This window comes from Blastocystis hominis, assembly GCF_000151665.1.
Source record: "Blastocystis hominis, Singapore isolate B (sub-type 7) whole genome shotgun sequence assembly, scaffold_8".
Classification (NCBI taxonomy): domain Eukaryota; class Bigyra; order Opalinata; family Blastocystidae; genus Blastocystis; species Blastocystis hominis.
Genome location: NW_013171867.1, coordinates 113322 through 128374, shown reverse-complemented (window position 1 = coordinate 128374; position 15053 = coordinate 113322). Strand labels below are relative to the sequence as shown.

General features: G+C 48.0%; 7 protein-coding genes; 5 read left to right on the top strand and 2 right to left on the bottom strand.

Moving 5' to 3' along the window:
- Positions 1 to 555: 555 nt before the first annotated feature.
- On the top strand, positions 556 to 1551 carry GSBLH_T00004714001 (uncharacterized protein; the record flags this gene model as incomplete). Its single annotated transcript, XM_013043668.1, has 7 exons — positions 556 to 676; positions 708 to 826; positions 857 to 904; positions 936 to 977; positions 1012 to 1062; positions 1093 to 1378; positions 1409 to 1551. 7 exons carry the CDS (start codon positions 556 to 558, stop codon positions 1549 to 1551), a joined length of 810 nt encoding a protein of 269 aa, XP_012899122.1.
- An 896-nt stretch (positions 1552 to 2447) lies between these two features.
- On the top strand, positions 2448 to 3072 carry GSBLH_T00004713001 (uncharacterized protein; the record flags this gene model as incomplete). XM_013043667.1 has 6 exons in its annotated part: positions 2448 to 2476; positions 2507 to 2590; positions 2623 to 2683; positions 2715 to 2769; positions 2802 to 2923; positions 2954 to 3072. 6 exons carry the CDS (start codon positions 2448 to 2450, stop codon positions 3044 to 3046), a joined length of 444 nt encoding a protein of 147 aa, XP_012899121.1. The 3' UTR covers positions 3047 to 3072.
- Positions 3073 to 3075: 3 nt separating this feature from the next.
- Positions 3076 to 3801, bottom strand: GSBLH_T00007211001 (uncharacterized protein; the record flags this gene model as incomplete). The annotated part of the gene is made up of 7 exons (XM_013043666.1): positions 3076 to 3108; positions 3141 to 3206; positions 3240 to 3431; positions 3463 to 3492; positions 3525 to 3656; positions 3688 to 3733; positions 3764 to 3801. The coding sequence occupies 7 exons, from the start codon at positions 3799 to 3801 to the stop codon at positions 3076 to 3078; spliced, it is 537 nt and encodes a 178-aa protein (XP_012899120.1).
- Positions 3802 to 7201: 3400 nt separating this feature from the next.
- GSBLH_T00004712001 (uncharacterized protein) lies at positions 7202 to 8258 on the top strand (the record flags this gene model as incomplete). The annotated part of the gene is made up of 2 exons (XM_013043665.1): positions 7202 to 8150; positions 8185 to 8258. 2 exons carry the CDS (start codon positions 7202 to 7204, stop codon positions 8256 to 8258), a joined length of 1023 nt encoding a protein of 340 aa, XP_012899119.1.
- Positions 8259 to 8279: 21 nt separating this feature from the next.
- GSBLH_T00004711001 (uncharacterized protein) lies at positions 8280 to 9986 on the bottom strand (the record flags this gene model as incomplete). XM_013043664.1 has 1 exon in its annotated part: positions 8280 to 9986. The coding sequence occupies one exon, from the start codon at positions 9984 to 9986 to the stop codon at positions 8286 to 8288; it is 1701 nt and encodes a 566-aa protein (XP_012899118.1). The 3' UTR covers positions 8280 to 8285.
- A 1142-nt stretch (positions 9987 to 11128) lies between these two features.
- GSBLH_T00004710001 (uncharacterized protein) lies at positions 11129 to 12332 on the top strand (the record flags this gene model as incomplete). Its single annotated transcript, XM_013043663.1, has 3 exons — positions 11129 to 11494; positions 11530 to 11808; positions 11841 to 12332. 3 exons carry the CDS (start codon positions 11129 to 11131, stop codon positions 12330 to 12332), a joined length of 1137 nt encoding a protein of 378 aa, XP_012899117.1.
- A 475-nt stretch (positions 12333 to 12807) lies between these two features.
- On the top strand, positions 12808 to 14833 carry GSBLH_T00004709001 (uncharacterized protein; the record flags this gene model as incomplete). The annotated part of the gene is made up of 5 exons (XM_013043662.1): positions 12808 to 13165; positions 13198 to 13248; positions 13278 to 14089; positions 14120 to 14494; positions 14525 to 14833. 5 exons carry the CDS (start codon positions 12808 to 12810, stop codon positions 14831 to 14833), a joined length of 1905 nt encoding a protein of 634 aa, XP_012899116.1.
- Between the last annotated feature and the right edge of the window lie 220 nt (positions 14834 to 15053).

The following is a 15053-nucleotide window of genomic DNA, read 5'->3' as shown; positions in this document are numbered from 1 at the left end:
ATAGCTACTTTGTTTGTTTGGAGTTTTCCCAAGCCGCTGTCACCTTGCCAAAAATATTCTCCGACTGGTCAACTTTGCTATACATAAGCTAAAGAGAATAATATTTACGATAACATAGGTAAATCTTCCGGTTCCAACGCTCGTTTGCTTCCCAGCTTCAAAATAGGGTTAAGCCACATAAAAAATATTTTCGACAAAAAGCCAGATTGTTCCTCGTAGGATGGAGGGGGCAGCCTAAACAGTCAACCACACTACGTAGTTCAACTTTTTCTTTGTGGTTGTTTCCGACATATAAACAAATAATAAGGTTCCTCCTCTCCCGTAGTCCTAATAATCCAAAAATCGGGGCGTTTTTTCAATTTCGCGTGTAACCTTTTATGCTTGACGAAACGGTCATCTTCATGAAAAACCATGAATCAACAGAGGACAATCGCTACTATTTGTCAAGCCACCTAGTTTCTTTCCGCTTTATAATTATCAATAACGTTAATTACTATACATCTTTTGGAAAACTGCCTCATATAAGAAGTATCTTGATTTAGTTGGTATCTACGAATGGCGACAAATTCAAGTAGCCAGTATATTGGTAAAATTGCATCACTCATTTCGACTGCGAACATTCGTTATGAAGGTACAATTTACATGATTAATAACGATACGATTACTCTGAAAAACGGTATCACTATCTGGTGATCTCATTATTTTAGTGAGAATATTCGGAACAGAGGATCGCAAGTGTGAAGTGTTCATTGGTGTAGTGGTGGATATCAAACCTGTCATCTCTTTCAACAGGTCTGGTATTCAAACGATCAGCCTTATTCCCCAAGTCTATTTTTGATTTTCGTTATATGGTTAGTATAGTTTCTTCGACCCTAGTATCGCGGACCAGACTCCCGCTGCTATGGTTTGCTGTGTTTGATTCTTGTTATTGATAGTCTTCTGAAATGTCTGGCAATGTTATGCCGAAAGGTCCGATGGTATTATTCTTAAACCGCTTTTTATGATGCATAGAACGCTCCGATGCCCATGCAAAGACCTGCGAATCGCGACTTTTACCAAGGCGTATTGGAATGGGTTCTGTTGTCAATATAGAATTACTACCGCAATATGCCTGGAGGCATTCCAGATCCCCTGGAAGAGCCAATAAACAACGATTTCGATTTCGAGGAGTCAAACAAGAAGCTGGAGAAGGACGTGGAGGCAATCGAGTCTTCCTCGCCTGCTTACAAGAAGGACGACTTTTTCGATAGTCTGCAGGAGCGAAGTGAGGAGAGAGAGATGATTCTGGGCCGTCATTATCGCGGACGAGACGAAGAAACGTTCGGCAGACGCTCGCTGGATGAGCGAAACCGCGAGAATCGCAAGAATTATCGCTATCGTGCGTGCTGGGGCGTGGGTTGAGGCGTAGAGAACTCCGCTCCGAACTATGGACAGAACCGAGCCAGCTTCCAGAAGGGACAAAGCTGGGGACGTCGCGGCAACTTCTACAAGCAGACGATGCCGCCTCCATCCGGAAGATTTGAGAGAGATGTGATGCCTGGAAATTTGTAAGGCGTTCGCGCGATCGACCTTGTGTTTGTTGGAACAAAGAGCGATATTATTATTATCATTATAATTATAATTTGTACGACTCTTTTAATCTTCTGTGCCATAACTGAGAAGATTGAGAGGTGCTTTCTCTGCTTTCTTCTTCTTCTTCAAGGGAACCTTCTTTGTAGCCTTCTTGGGTTTGGCTACTATCGTGAAGGAGGCAGAAGGAAGCGGGTCTTTCTTGGATTCGGTCTTTAATTGGCCTCCAAAGGTGAGTTCACCCAATCTACTCCTTCATCCAACAAGAACGATTGCATACTTTGTTTCTTCCTCGACTTCCTCGATCATCGCTCTTTCCTGCATGAGTTCTAGTATAAAAACAAATCATAAAAAACAACGGAAAGCTTTCGTTTCGCGTTCTACACGTTCACGATTCTGTTTTTCACGATTTCGTCGAGCAATTTCCATTTGCTGGTAATCTTTGCATTCTTCATCATCCATGGGACGTACTCCATACATTAGTTTTCGCCGTTCGGCTAATTCGTCTTGTTCTCGCTTTTTATTATTTTCCAGTTGTTCATAAAGAGATCTAGCGAATCAGCGAAACTCCAAACTTTGTACATGCGTTCTTGAACGGGGGCATTGGGAATATACATTGGGTCTGGGTTCATAATACTTCTCTCCTCAAATCCTCCATGCTAGGGATGAATTACCCAAAAAAGAAAAACAGTCTCCGAAGCTTTGATTTCTCCAGCTGTATAGAATCTAGACTTCTTCGTGCTCGCGTCCATCACAAAGATTCCCTTGCTGGTTAAGTGATGTGTATAAAAATGACTAGAGTTCCTTAGAATTAGCTTCATTTGAGAGATTTCAATTCATCTACTGTTTGCTGTGTGTTCTCAGTAAATTCTGCCGAAATGGTACTCTTGTATGTAGGTCATGAAGAGTAGTTTAGCGAGAGGCAAGATGATCAAAGTGGTCCATCTTACATATCCTATGCAGTGAATCTACTACTAAAGTCCATCGACCGAATTGAGAATGGGCTGGAAGTTAGAAAGTGGTACTCTATATAAATATATATTTTAATTTAAGGGACACTGTAGCAAACGCATTTGGAGAAGCTGCTGAGAATCTACTGAAACTAGATGATAGAGTGATTTTATTTCTTTATGATGAACGTGTAGGCAGCAGTTGGTTTACACAATTACATTATCGAGCCTGCTGAAAGAGGAGGTGATGGTAAACGTTCAAGTGCGCTGTTTAATAGTTAGTAAAAGACAAACTCGGTGCTTTTATGCCAAAAGAGAAGGAAGAGCAGGATGGTGAATTAGTTGACTCCTATCTCAAAATGGCCGAAGGCAAAACCGAAGAAGAGGTCTACGATGAATATAAAGTAGGATCGTTTCACTGAGGTGTGATGTAGACGATCGTCCAAAAACGGAATGAATGGAGCGCGATTCTGATGAGAGAGATTGATAACTACAAACAAAAAGGTGTAAAGCGAGAAGGAGTGTAACAAATATGTTGATAATATGTGTGTTAAAGCTATTCTTGTTTAAGACATTGATCTAAGATTTCCTAGACATTAGAAAAACGAGCAAACATCATACATATTCCTTCAGAATATTGCGTAGCTCGGTGATTTCCTTTTTATAACTCTCATTTTCTTGGGTAAGCTGATACAATGATTTACCACACTAAAAACTTACCTGATCGTTGACAGCAAACAACTCTCTTGCAGCCTCGCTTAACTTATTCTCTCTATCTTTCTGTTCGAGTAGTTCCTGAATCACCTGTGAAATAGCATCTTCTCCCTTCACCATATGACTATGCATTTCCTCCACCATATTAGTCAAATTCGTCACCACATTCACTAAATCGTTGAGCTTATTCTCCAATCCCTATAGAATCAATTGAAAACCACGAAATCACTTCATAATAAGTATCATCCTTCTGGCGTATCTGCGAAATTAGATAAATACAATAAAAAATACATCAATGGTCTCAGGTACTGGTTTTTCTTCTTTACTTGCGCTTTGTGTTTGGTTTATGGACGTAAAGGGCTGAATCTGTGTTTTCTTTGCTGTCAACATCGTTTGAAACCCAGCTTCATAATCATCGTGATTCTACAGGAGATACACCTCAAACAATTTTTACCTGTCTTTTCCGAGACGATGGGAGTACGTTGACATTCTCATCAGCCCTATTATCAAAGAACGATGAATTGACTTACTGTGTATACTTGTTCACAGACGATCCAAAATGGCTCATTATTTGTATGTATTAAATCGGATTCGTGAAGAGAAGTGTGAAAGGTTCAAAATGAATCCCGCGTTTTTATTTCGATTTTTGCCGCTTGTTTTTTATACACTACAAAACGCTTGTTTCAGATAACAAATCACATTTTTTGGAAATATCTTGTGATGATATCGCGGTTAGTTATGATAAACTTCTGTTCAACTCCAATTACAGAAATGATCTGTTTCGAAAACTCTCTAAATCATTTGATTTGAATGAAATTATAAATGAGTGTGTCACAGAAAATAACTTTAATCAAAACTTGGTTCCAGGATGATGGGGAATCTCAGACTTGTTGAATCTAAGAATTATTCTTAGTAAATATGAATCAAGTAAGTGTTTTGTGATATCTTCACGAATGAAATGGTGGAAAACTATTGTCGAGAGAGATGATCTAACCCTGTATAGCAACCAGCATCTCAGCATGTCAAATCTCCATTCAGTCAGCCATCCTCACACCTGCAACATGGAAATCATGCTAAGCCTTTTACACCGTTAAGTCACTCCGCACCTGCTATTACTCGAGTATCTTATCTTTTCCTGTTTATTTATAATATAGAGTACCAGTGGACATCCGTTCATGCCTTCAGCCACTCCTCCTTCGTCATCTACTCTGGAAAGTAACCAATCATCATCAAAGGTGAAAGCCCCCTATGTAAAGAGCTACAAACCAGTTGTAATTCCATCAAATAACGCAGTTCAGGCGGGACACAGTAGACAACCCAGTCTGCCGACTTCGTCTCTGCCAGAACCTTCAACGTCTACTGTAAAACCATTTACGCGCAATTCTAAAATTGTTCCGTTCATGCCCGCAACAGCCCCTAAGGTGAACTCATTTTCTCAAATGCCCGTCGAAGAACCAGCGCCTGCAGCTCCGAAGCCGAAGGAACCCACGAAGAATGTACCCTTTCTGAGGTAGCTTGTTGTGTAGAGATTGGTCCCGTTGTATATTCCTCCCTCCACGCCCGCATCCACACCCATAACGTCGACTCCAGAGCCAGTGAAGCAAGAGAAGCAAGAGAAGCAGCGATCGCGCCGGATTCAGCAGTATGTTCCCACAACGCCAATGCAAGAACCGGTGGAGCCAGTGGCGAAATCGGCGATGGCCGGTCCGCCTGCGAGTGCGAAGAAAGGGTCGAAGCAGATCCAACCGATCGTGCTGAGTTCGAGTCTCTCCGTGGCTCAGACGATGCAGGAGACGAAAGAAGCGATTGCTGCTTCGAATAAGGTGCTGGAAGGGCTGAAAGAGTCGAAGCCGTCGGATGATCACTTGGATGCCGTGAGTGCTGAGAGCTTCTTTGCTTCCCACACCACACTTCCTCCTCCTGTATCTTCGCCTCCGATTTCTACGCCGCCACCTGTTGAAAATCCTCCATTTGCAAATCCTCCAGTATCCAGTCCGCCTATTTCTACTCCGCCTATTTCTACTCCTCCTATCTCATCACCTCCTATTTCGACGCCCCCTATCGACAATCCTCCCTTTGCGAATCCTCCCATTTCCAGTTCTCCCTTCGAGAATCCTCCAATTGTCGCTCCTCCCGTGTCACTTCCGCCTATCTCGACTCCTCCTTTTGCGAATCCTCCTTTCGAGAATCCTCCCGCTGGTTCTCCTTCTGTTTCGTCTCCTGTTTCTCTCACTCCTCCTCCCGCGAGCTCGCTCCCGGAGCCTTCGACGCCTCACATCCAGCCGTTCGTTCCGTTGAAGAATGTTCAGCAGGCCAGCAGCAACCGCGCGCCTTTGCACTTCAGTATCGGTGGATATCGCTGCACTACATCCGCTCTGGATCGCATTCCGAACGCACAGGATGGGAGTTTGTACGACTTGCAAACCTTCCCCGGACCGCTAACGCAGGGAAAGAAACGCGAGAAAGCGCTTCAGTATTGCCAAAGCCAAATCGCGTGCTGCAATAACGAGGACTGGAAGCTTCTCTGGGGCGTTCTCTCGATTCTAATCGAAAGCAATGGAGTGGTGAATGCGGGTCGATCGTAAATCGTTTCTTTGTGCGCTTTCATGTAGAAAAAAGACCACTGAGAAGTTATGCTCGCTCTTGATGAGCAAAGCGTGCATCTCCGATGATCTGCCTCCTAACGAGCTGCCCAATCCGAACCCAGAAACCTATTCATCCGATTTGATTTCGATTCAAGACCTACTCCTTGCGGGAAAGGTGGCAAATCGATTGGGATTTCATTCGTAGCGGAAAGAAGCGATCGACGTGGCATCGAGGAATCAGATCTGGTCGTTAGCAATGCTGGCGGGATATCTCGAAGACGAAGAAACGTTCCGCTCCGTCTGTTTGCAATACGCCATGCATCTTTTCCCTGAGAACAATACTCTCGCGATTATCCTGCCTCTGATCTTGGGGGATTCGAAAAAGTGGGGATTGGCAGGGCTGTCAAATCGCAGATCGCTGAATCGATCGTCGGTCGAAGGATGGACGCGCATGCTTTCTGGGATTCTGTCCATTGTGCCGAACACGACTTCCGGAGAGATGATCGAAGAGCTGGGCAATCAGCTTCGTGCAAAGCAAGCCATCATCCCTGCTCAAATCTGCTACATTGTTGTTCTTTTTGGACTCGCTGTGATGCGTAGCTTGCCGGAAAAGAACTCAAATCGGTAACTGTCGACCCTTCGTTTTCGATCTTGGGCGCATTCATCGAGTCGCAAGGAAAGAGCGACGCTCCTTTCGAAGAGAATTCGACCGAAGTGGAGCGGAACCAAGCGTTGGACGCGTGTTTGGCGGCGTCGGAGCTGTTCGAGTTCGGCATTACGCTGAATAACTCGGTGTATCGCTGCCGCTCGCTGTGTTCGCTGAAGCTTCTTCACGCGATGCGCTGTGAAGAGTTGGGCTGCGGAAACCAGAGCCGCGAATACATCGTGGAACTGAAAGAATTCGTGAAGTCGCACAGCGTGAAGAACCCAAGTCTGCTGAATCAACTCGAGCAATTCGAGCATCGCTTCCAGAGCGTGGAGAATGACAAGGAGTTGGTGTCATGGGGAGGCCTAACGAACAGAGAGAAGGGGAAGGAGGGAGGCATTCTTACGCAGCTTTTCAGTGCGCTGGATAAAGGAATCAATACGCTCATGACCGCCGTGGATTCGCGTGAAACGTCTCCCGTCGAGGAGTTTTCGCCCTCCGCTCCGCCGATGTCGCCCAATCTCCCGCCCGTTTTGCCGCCCACGCCTTCGCTCCCCTTGTCTCCGTCCCCCGCGGCTCCGCTGACGCCCCCTCCGTCGTCTGCGTTGAGCCAACCGGCGATGAGATCGACGCCCGCGCGGTCGCAGCCGGGCATTCGCCGCTCTCGCCACAACGTCCATCTGGTGTCGTATGTCCCGCCCACGCCCATGCCCACGCCCATGCCTGTGCCTCCGGCGATGTCGCAGGGAACCGTGGAACCGCCAGCGCAGCAAGGCATGGAATCTGCCTTGACTCCGTTCGAGCAGCCCATTCAGGCTCCGGCTCCCATTCCATTTGAACAGCCTGCACCAATTCCGTTCGAGCAGCCTCAACCTGCTCCGGCTCCCATTCCGTTCGAGCAGCCTGCTTCGATTCCTGCTCCAGCTCCGTTCGAACAGACCAAACCAGCTCCAGCTCCATTCGAACCACCTCAAACGGCTCCTGCTCCGATTCCATTTGAACAGCCTCAAACTACTCCAGCTCCAGCTCCAATTCCCTTCGATCAACCTGCTTCGATTCCTGCCCCTACTCCGATTCCATTTGAGCAACCTAAGCCTACTCCTACTCCTACTCCTGCCCCTGCTCCGTTCGAGCAGCCTCAGCCTAAACCTGCTCCTGCTCCTACTCCGTTCGAACAACCTAAGCCTACTCCTGCTCCTGCTCCCAGCAAACCAGCAAAAGAAAGCACGCCTGCAAAAGAGCCAAAGAAGGAAGAGCATAGTTCTTGGTTCTCTTTCAGCTTCTTCAGGGGTTCGGATTCTGGAAAGAAGGTCTACAAAGTGGATTTGTCCAAGGATGAAGTGAAGCCCTACTATGATGAAGCGAAGAAAAGATGGATTATTCCGGGAGAGCCGGAGGAAGAGGAGGCTCCGGCCCCACCACCTCCACCTCCCATGACGCCTGTGCAACCTGAGCTTCCTGCACAGCCTGCGCAGCCTGCAATGCAGCCTCCCCAACCTCCAATGCCTGCCCAACAACCCGAAAACCCCGCAGCTGAGACTGCAACTGCAACTGCAACTGCAACTGCAACGGAAGCCGAAGCTGAAGTAGCACCTCCCGCTGCACCGCCAATAAAGGCTTTCATGCCTTTTATGCCCGAGCAAAAAGCAGAATCGACTACTCCATCTTCGACTCCTCCAGCGACAGGTGGCTTTCTTGTATTAGTCTATGTAACATGTAGGAAGACCGAATCGCAAAGTGGCAAAGGCGAAACCGAAGGCAAAACCACGCCCAATGTACACTAGCACCTTTTGATCTGTTTGAAACAAACACAACCACAATTTAAATTGTGACCTTCGCAGGAGCCTTGTGGACTGGAGCTGTCTTGGGCACGGCCTTGGGAGCAGGCTTCGAAGTGGTCTTGGACAGATTCTTCTTCTGCGACTTGGTTCTCGAACGGCTCGACTTCACAATCAGTCCAATGATCATGATGATCAAACAGACGACGAAGACAATACCACCAATATAGACAAAAGTGAAGTCCGGCTTAAGCTGGCAGTGAGATTCAGGCAAAGCCCACTCCGCTCTTGTGTTGTCGTCCACCATAACGCACTTTCGCTTCATCGTTCCCTCGTAGCCCTCGCTCTCAGGGCACTTGTACTCGCTAGTACCTCCCACCTTCTTGGTATCGAACTCAGTCACTCCGCTGCACTCGTAATCGCTGACCATAATCGAGACAGTGGTAGAAGCTTTCTGAGAAGGAGTAGCACTCTCGCTCACCATCGCATAAACAGTGACCGACTGGATAACATCATAGGCAGAGGAGGAAGAACCCGTAATGATACCAGTGGAAGTATCAATCGTGAAGCCCTCAGGCAAATTCGTAGCGGTGAACACCTTAGCAACACCACTCCAAGTAGGACGACCCGAGTACATCTGCTCGCCGACCTTCAGATTGAAAGTAGAACGAGCATAGCTGAACTGAGTGGGTCTGGAGGCCTGGCAAAGACCCTCAAACTTGTTCTTGTACACTCCATCCTGGCAAGTGTAACTCCAAGTGCCAGTATAACCCTCTTCGCAGTCGAAGTTAATCTGGCTGTTGTGATTAATGGTGACAGATCCACCGTTCTTATCCTGCAGACCCGAGCACGAAGCAGAAGTAACGCTGATCGACACAGTCGTGGTGGAGGAACCAGAGCCATTGGCACGGATCGTCACAACAGAAGAACCAGTGGCAGTAGGAACTCCGGAGATCGTTCCGGTTTCCGAAGACAGAGTCACTCCAGCGGGGAGAGTACCGCTCGACACTTCGAAAGAAGTGACCGCGTTCTGGTAATGAGGCTCCAGAACAATAGGAGTGTTACGCTTAACAGACGTGGTTCCAGAGTACGACAGACCCTGAGGAGCCAGCGCCACGCAGCCCGAAGTATCAATGTTTCCAAAGAAACCATCGGTGCAGAGACGAGTGGCAGTTCCCTGAGTTCCCGCAGGGCAAGCAGTGGTAGAGGAAGAAGTCTCACCACTAGCCACGGTAGGGAACGAATCAAGGGCAGGGCACATCACCACAGACACAGAAATCGTAATCATCGTGGAAGGACCAGAACCTCCGGCAGTAGGAACACCAGTGACAGTGTAAGGCATAGCCTCAGCAGCCACAGAAGGAGTTCCGGAAATAACACCAGAAGCAGAATCAAAATTCAAACCCTCGGGAAGAGCAGGATCAATAGTATAGCTGGCCATCGATCCGTCAGTCTTCAAGGCCATATCGATGATGGTGTGGCCAACAAAGAACGAGGCGCTAGCAATACCATAAGAGAACACGGTGACACCTCTATCGGTGCAGTGCGAAACATCAGCCTCACCATAGCTTCCACCCGTACAAAGGGCAGACTGGTATCCGTCCTGACTAACAGGGCAAGCAGCATAAGCGGTTTCACCATCTTCCACAGTTCCGAAAGTTTCGTCAGTGCAGGTGCCCTGAGCTGTCCGAGCAATACAGGCAAGAACAGCAAGAGTAAAAACAGCAAGAGTAGCAGTCTTCATTCTTATAGAGTGATAAAATATGCCTTACTTCACCATTCAATAATCATGAAACTCCCGGATAACATGCGTCACCTGATTGGCTGGGTAATCAAACACAAATAGCTTTCAGGCTATTCAGAATGCTTTTGTTTTAGGTTAAATAGAGTAACGACTGCTACAAAGGAAATGGGAAGAAAAACACACAAAACAAGACATTAACGTTGGGAAGCATTTAAAAGTAATCAGGTGAATAGAAGCGTAGAAGCTGCTATTCTATTCAAATGAACAGTATTGGCATAATTAGTTAATTTACTCAACCATGCCCCGGATAGATTTAGGATTATCATAGTTAAATAATGAGTTGATAATTAATGAATTGACACCACATTCGAAAAACAATTAGTTGAAAAAAGAAAATTCGTATTGCTAGTTTCGATCATTTATACAAAACATAAACTAAAAAGCAAAACGACAAAGTCATTCTCACATTTCAAAAACGGATTAGAATCTTGCATATTAAGCATACTGTCATACTGTAGCTGATATGGAAGAGGAAAACACGAATATCGAGACGTTGCAACCGTCCATAGTACTCAAAGAATTTCGCAGAGTATTATCTGATAAATATCAAGTAATTATGGCGAAATCTATTTATCATAGCTTTCAAAAGAGGCACGCGATTCAATTGTGTTGTCCACTAATATATTTGTGCATTATATCACAGCAGCGTACATATATTGTTGGGTTGTAATGTAAAAGAGCATGTGAAATAGCAAAATCGCATAAGAAGTCAACACTTCAACCTGCCTATATTATGAAAGCATTGGAAATGTGTGGATTTGAACAAATTGCATTACAATTGGAGTCTGAAGCTCAGAATGAGAATTCTGTAAGTGGTGAACAAAAATCATAGAAATAATATATAATTTATATAGTAAAAGAGTCATTAAAACTCTCCTTTTTGTTCAACTAGGCTATTCTTGTTGATTGGCTCGTTTGCCAATACTATGTCCTATTGCTAGAATCTTAGGTTAAAATGTATATTGGTGATATTTATTCATGAAAAATCGTCACCGAATTGACTTAAGTAGGAACCTATAACTGAATTGCAAACAATATGAATGAATCAGAAATAGCACATTCTAAATCAATTTTTAAATTTGATGAGATATTATTATTATCAGCAGGAGAATAAAATATCTCTCACGCTGATTCTTCGAAAGATGCACTACAATTACCAAGTAGGCCGCATTGAAACCAAGATATTCGATCTCCATAAAGCTTTGTGCTTTATTCCATCGCTTGCCATTCATCTCTCCGATGAAAAGGAGCGAAAGGGTGACAGAGTGGAGTTCAACAAGGAAACGCAACTTCTCCCCATCTTTGGTCTTGGTTCCCTGGACGAGAAGGAGAGCGAAGTGGACATTTACAATCGCCACCCCAAAGAGCTCGTCGACTTGATCTGCAAGGAGGCCGGCGTCTCTGCCGAATCTGTTCTTGACATGGACTGCTATCTCTACGATCCAACCGTACCTTCTCTCTTGTCTCGCATCATCCCTTCTAGCCCGCAACCATCGGCGGAATCCACGACGAATTCATCTTCAGCGGCAAGATCGACAATCTCTCGATGACCTACTGCGGTCTGCACGGATTCCTGCAGTCTCTCGAGCAGCCAGTCGCCGACGACCACATGGTTCGCGTGCTCGCCCTCTTCGACCACGAGGAAATCGGCTCTGCTTCGCTTGCCGGCGCGGAGAGCACGAGTCTTCGCACGATCATCAGTCAATTGTCGGGCGAATCGAACGTCAGCCAGGCCATTCGCAAGTCGTTCTTGCTGTCCTACGTCGCTTTTTTGTTCTTTTCTTTGATGGCTAGGACGTCTCGCACGCCTTCAATCCGGAGTACAGCGACAAGACCGAGAGCAACCATCGCTGCATCCTCAACAAGGGCGTCGTGATGTCCTTCGCTGCCTCGCAGAACATGGCGACGTCCGCTCCCTCCGCTGCCGTCATGCGTTATCTCTGCAAGAAGAACCGCCTCGATCTCCAGTCCTCCGTCAAGAAGCAGGATATGAGGGAGGGATCGACCGTCGGACCGCGCATCAGCACGCAGCTCGGAGTTCTCACGGCGGATTGCGGCATTCCGCAGCTCGCGATGCACAGTATTCGAGAGATGTGCGGAACGAAGGATATCGAGACGGGAGTGAAGATCGCCGAGGCGTTCTATCGCGAGTGGGGAACGATCGAGAAGAATATGAAGCTGGGAGAAGAGTTTTGGATTGTTTGTTTCCATACTTTTGCAATTCCATTTTTCGGGGGATTTTTGTCTGCGATTGACCAAGTCAACAATTCTGTCCCATTCGTTTAAGTTTGCACTATGAGCGGAACTCCGAAAGAGCAAGGACTTAGTATGGAGGCACTCGTCGGCCAACTTGGTGATTCTGCCGAGTTTAGTAGTTTGCGACAGAAAGTGACTCAGATTTCAAAATCAAAAGTATTATGCTTGTTACAGTGGAATGATTGCATAGACAAAAGTGTCGGCAGCATTGCCTCGCCATCAGCGAGAAAAGTTGGAAAGAAATGTACCTTTTGATTCTTAATGCGATTCTTTTCTAGGTTGCATACGAAGAAAGCAAAGGCCAAGTATCTCTGTGGGGAGGGATCGTTTTGAAAAACCGAAATGAAGACTTTCTCCGCTTTGAAGACGCAGCTCCAAACAGCTTCAAGACATCCTCCAACTCGTTAGCCTCGAAGTTTGAGCCAACAACCGAACTAGAAAAGGAGATCGATGTGGTACGTGCATATAGGTTTGGAGTTAGAATCAGATTTTGGAGAAGAGTGAAATGAAGGAGAAAGGAGTGCGTGACAAGGAGAGCCAAGACTTGGAGTTGAACAAACTCAGTGTCGAAGAGGTCCGAGCGCGGAATCGCGAGCTCGCCCAGATGAAGTCGATCTTGTTCTACCAAGAGCAGAAAAACAAGCGAATCAACAAGATCAAGAGCAAGAAGTACCGAAAGATCCACAAGAAAGCCGAGGAGAAGCGCAAAGCCGAGGAGCGTGAGGTTGTTCTCCGTCCAATCATCATTCATCGCCTAGATGCTGAAACAAACCGACCCCGAGCTCTACCGCGAGCTCCTCGAGAAGGACGCTCTCAAGCGTGTGCAAGAGCGCATGTCGCTGAAGCACAAGAACACCTCCAAGGTGGGTTCCGCGGTTTTCTGCGTGATGTATAGTGGGTGAAACGCGCGCTGCAGCACGGCGGCATGGCGAACGCCGCGACTCGCGTAGGCGTTCCCTGCAGATCCCAGCGTAGGAAGCGATCAACGAGCAGCTGCGCGAGGGCGAGCGTCTTCGCCGACGCATCGAAGGCGAGAACGACGCGGACTCCTCGAGCGACGACGCGGAAACCGCGGGGAACGACGCGTTGCTGCGGGAGGCGCAGTCGGTTCTCGCGGAAATCGACGGGGACGCGGCGACGACGCAGCGCGGCGTGTTCCAGTAGGGCAGCGAGGGGGCGTGGGACGCAGGATGGACTTCATGAAGCGCGCGCTGCAGCGGCAACGCGAAGAAGCCCGCCAAGAAGCGCAGAAACTCATCCAGGCGCTGCAGGAAGAGAAGGAGTTCGACCAGGAATTCGAGCACGAATCGCGGGAATCCGACCCAGAAGAGGAGAAATCGGAGAAACTGGGGAAACCAGAGAAGGAGGAGGAGGAATCGGAGAAGGCGGCGGCGATCCGCGAAGCGCTGAGCGGCGGCGTGGTGCGGAGAGCGAAGCGCGAAGGGAAAAGCCTGGAGGTGAAGGACCCGATCACCGTCAAGCCGCTCTTCGAGGCTCCGGCAATTCCCAGCCTCTTCGAGGACGACTCGGCAATTCCCAGTTCGGTCCAAGACAACGCGGCAGAGCCGAAGGACTCGCGAAGCCATTTGCTGGACGATCTCAGCGAAGCCGAAGCGGGATCCCGCGGGGAATCGGAGGCGGATGACGCGCTGCTGGACGAACCCGCGGGGGAGAATCCGTGGCTGGCGGCAGCGCGTGATAACGTGAGTCATGGAGAGCGAGGGACGAAGGAGAAGGAGAAGGAGGAGGACGGCGTGGATGTGCAGGCCGCTGTCGCCAGACTGGAAGTGGGGAAACTGGGGAAACCTCAGAGATAGGAACGAGCCTCTGCGAAGCGAACGGCGCGGATGAACCAGGATGGATCCATGCAGAAAACGCCGTCCACCGAATCAGGGAAACCAGGGAAACCAGGGAAACCGGAGAAACCGGAGGATGACAAGGGTCCGAAGGTGGTAATCATCGAGAAATCGTCGGAACCGAAACGAAAGGGACCGGTGAAGGGAATCCTGGGGTTCGAGGACGAATTGGACCAAGAAGCGCTCATGGCGCAGGCGTTCGCGGATGCAGGAGCGGAGCAAGAGTTCGCGGAGACGAAGGCGGAGGTGATCGAGCGAGAGAGGGAGGAGTACAAGGAGAAACATCACATCCAGAACGATTGGGAGATGGAGGGCTGGGGCAGCTGGGCTGGAATCGTGGAAACAGAGGTCCGGGTTGATGGATAGGATGCGCCGAAGCCGAAGCGAAGACGCCGCGAACCGAAGCCGGAAGTGGAGATGCCGGAACGAAGCGATTCGCACTTGGAACATGTGATTATCAATCAAAAGGCGGAGGCAAGGGAGCGCGCGATGCGCGTGGAGGGCGTGCCGTTCCCGTTTACGTCGCGCGAACAGTACGAACGCGCGATGCGGAAGCCGCTGGGAAGAGAGTGGAACAGCAAGAGCTCGTTCTTGAGTTTGACGAAGCCGGAAGTGAAGACGCGCATGGGAACGATCATCGATCCGATCAAAATGCCAAAGCGACATCGAAAGTGAGCAAGCAAGAAGCGTTTTTTGTCTTTTATAGAGTGTTTGTGAAGAAACAAGCCAATTGTACATGGGAGTAAATGACTAGAGGGCATCTAAAATCATATCGAATGCTTTATCGCAGGCCATCGCGACGACTTCGTTCCAGTGATCCACTACACTTCGATCGCCCTTCCGAAGCCTACTTCCCTCGTTCAGCGTCTTCTTCACAGTCGTTAGAATGGCGTCG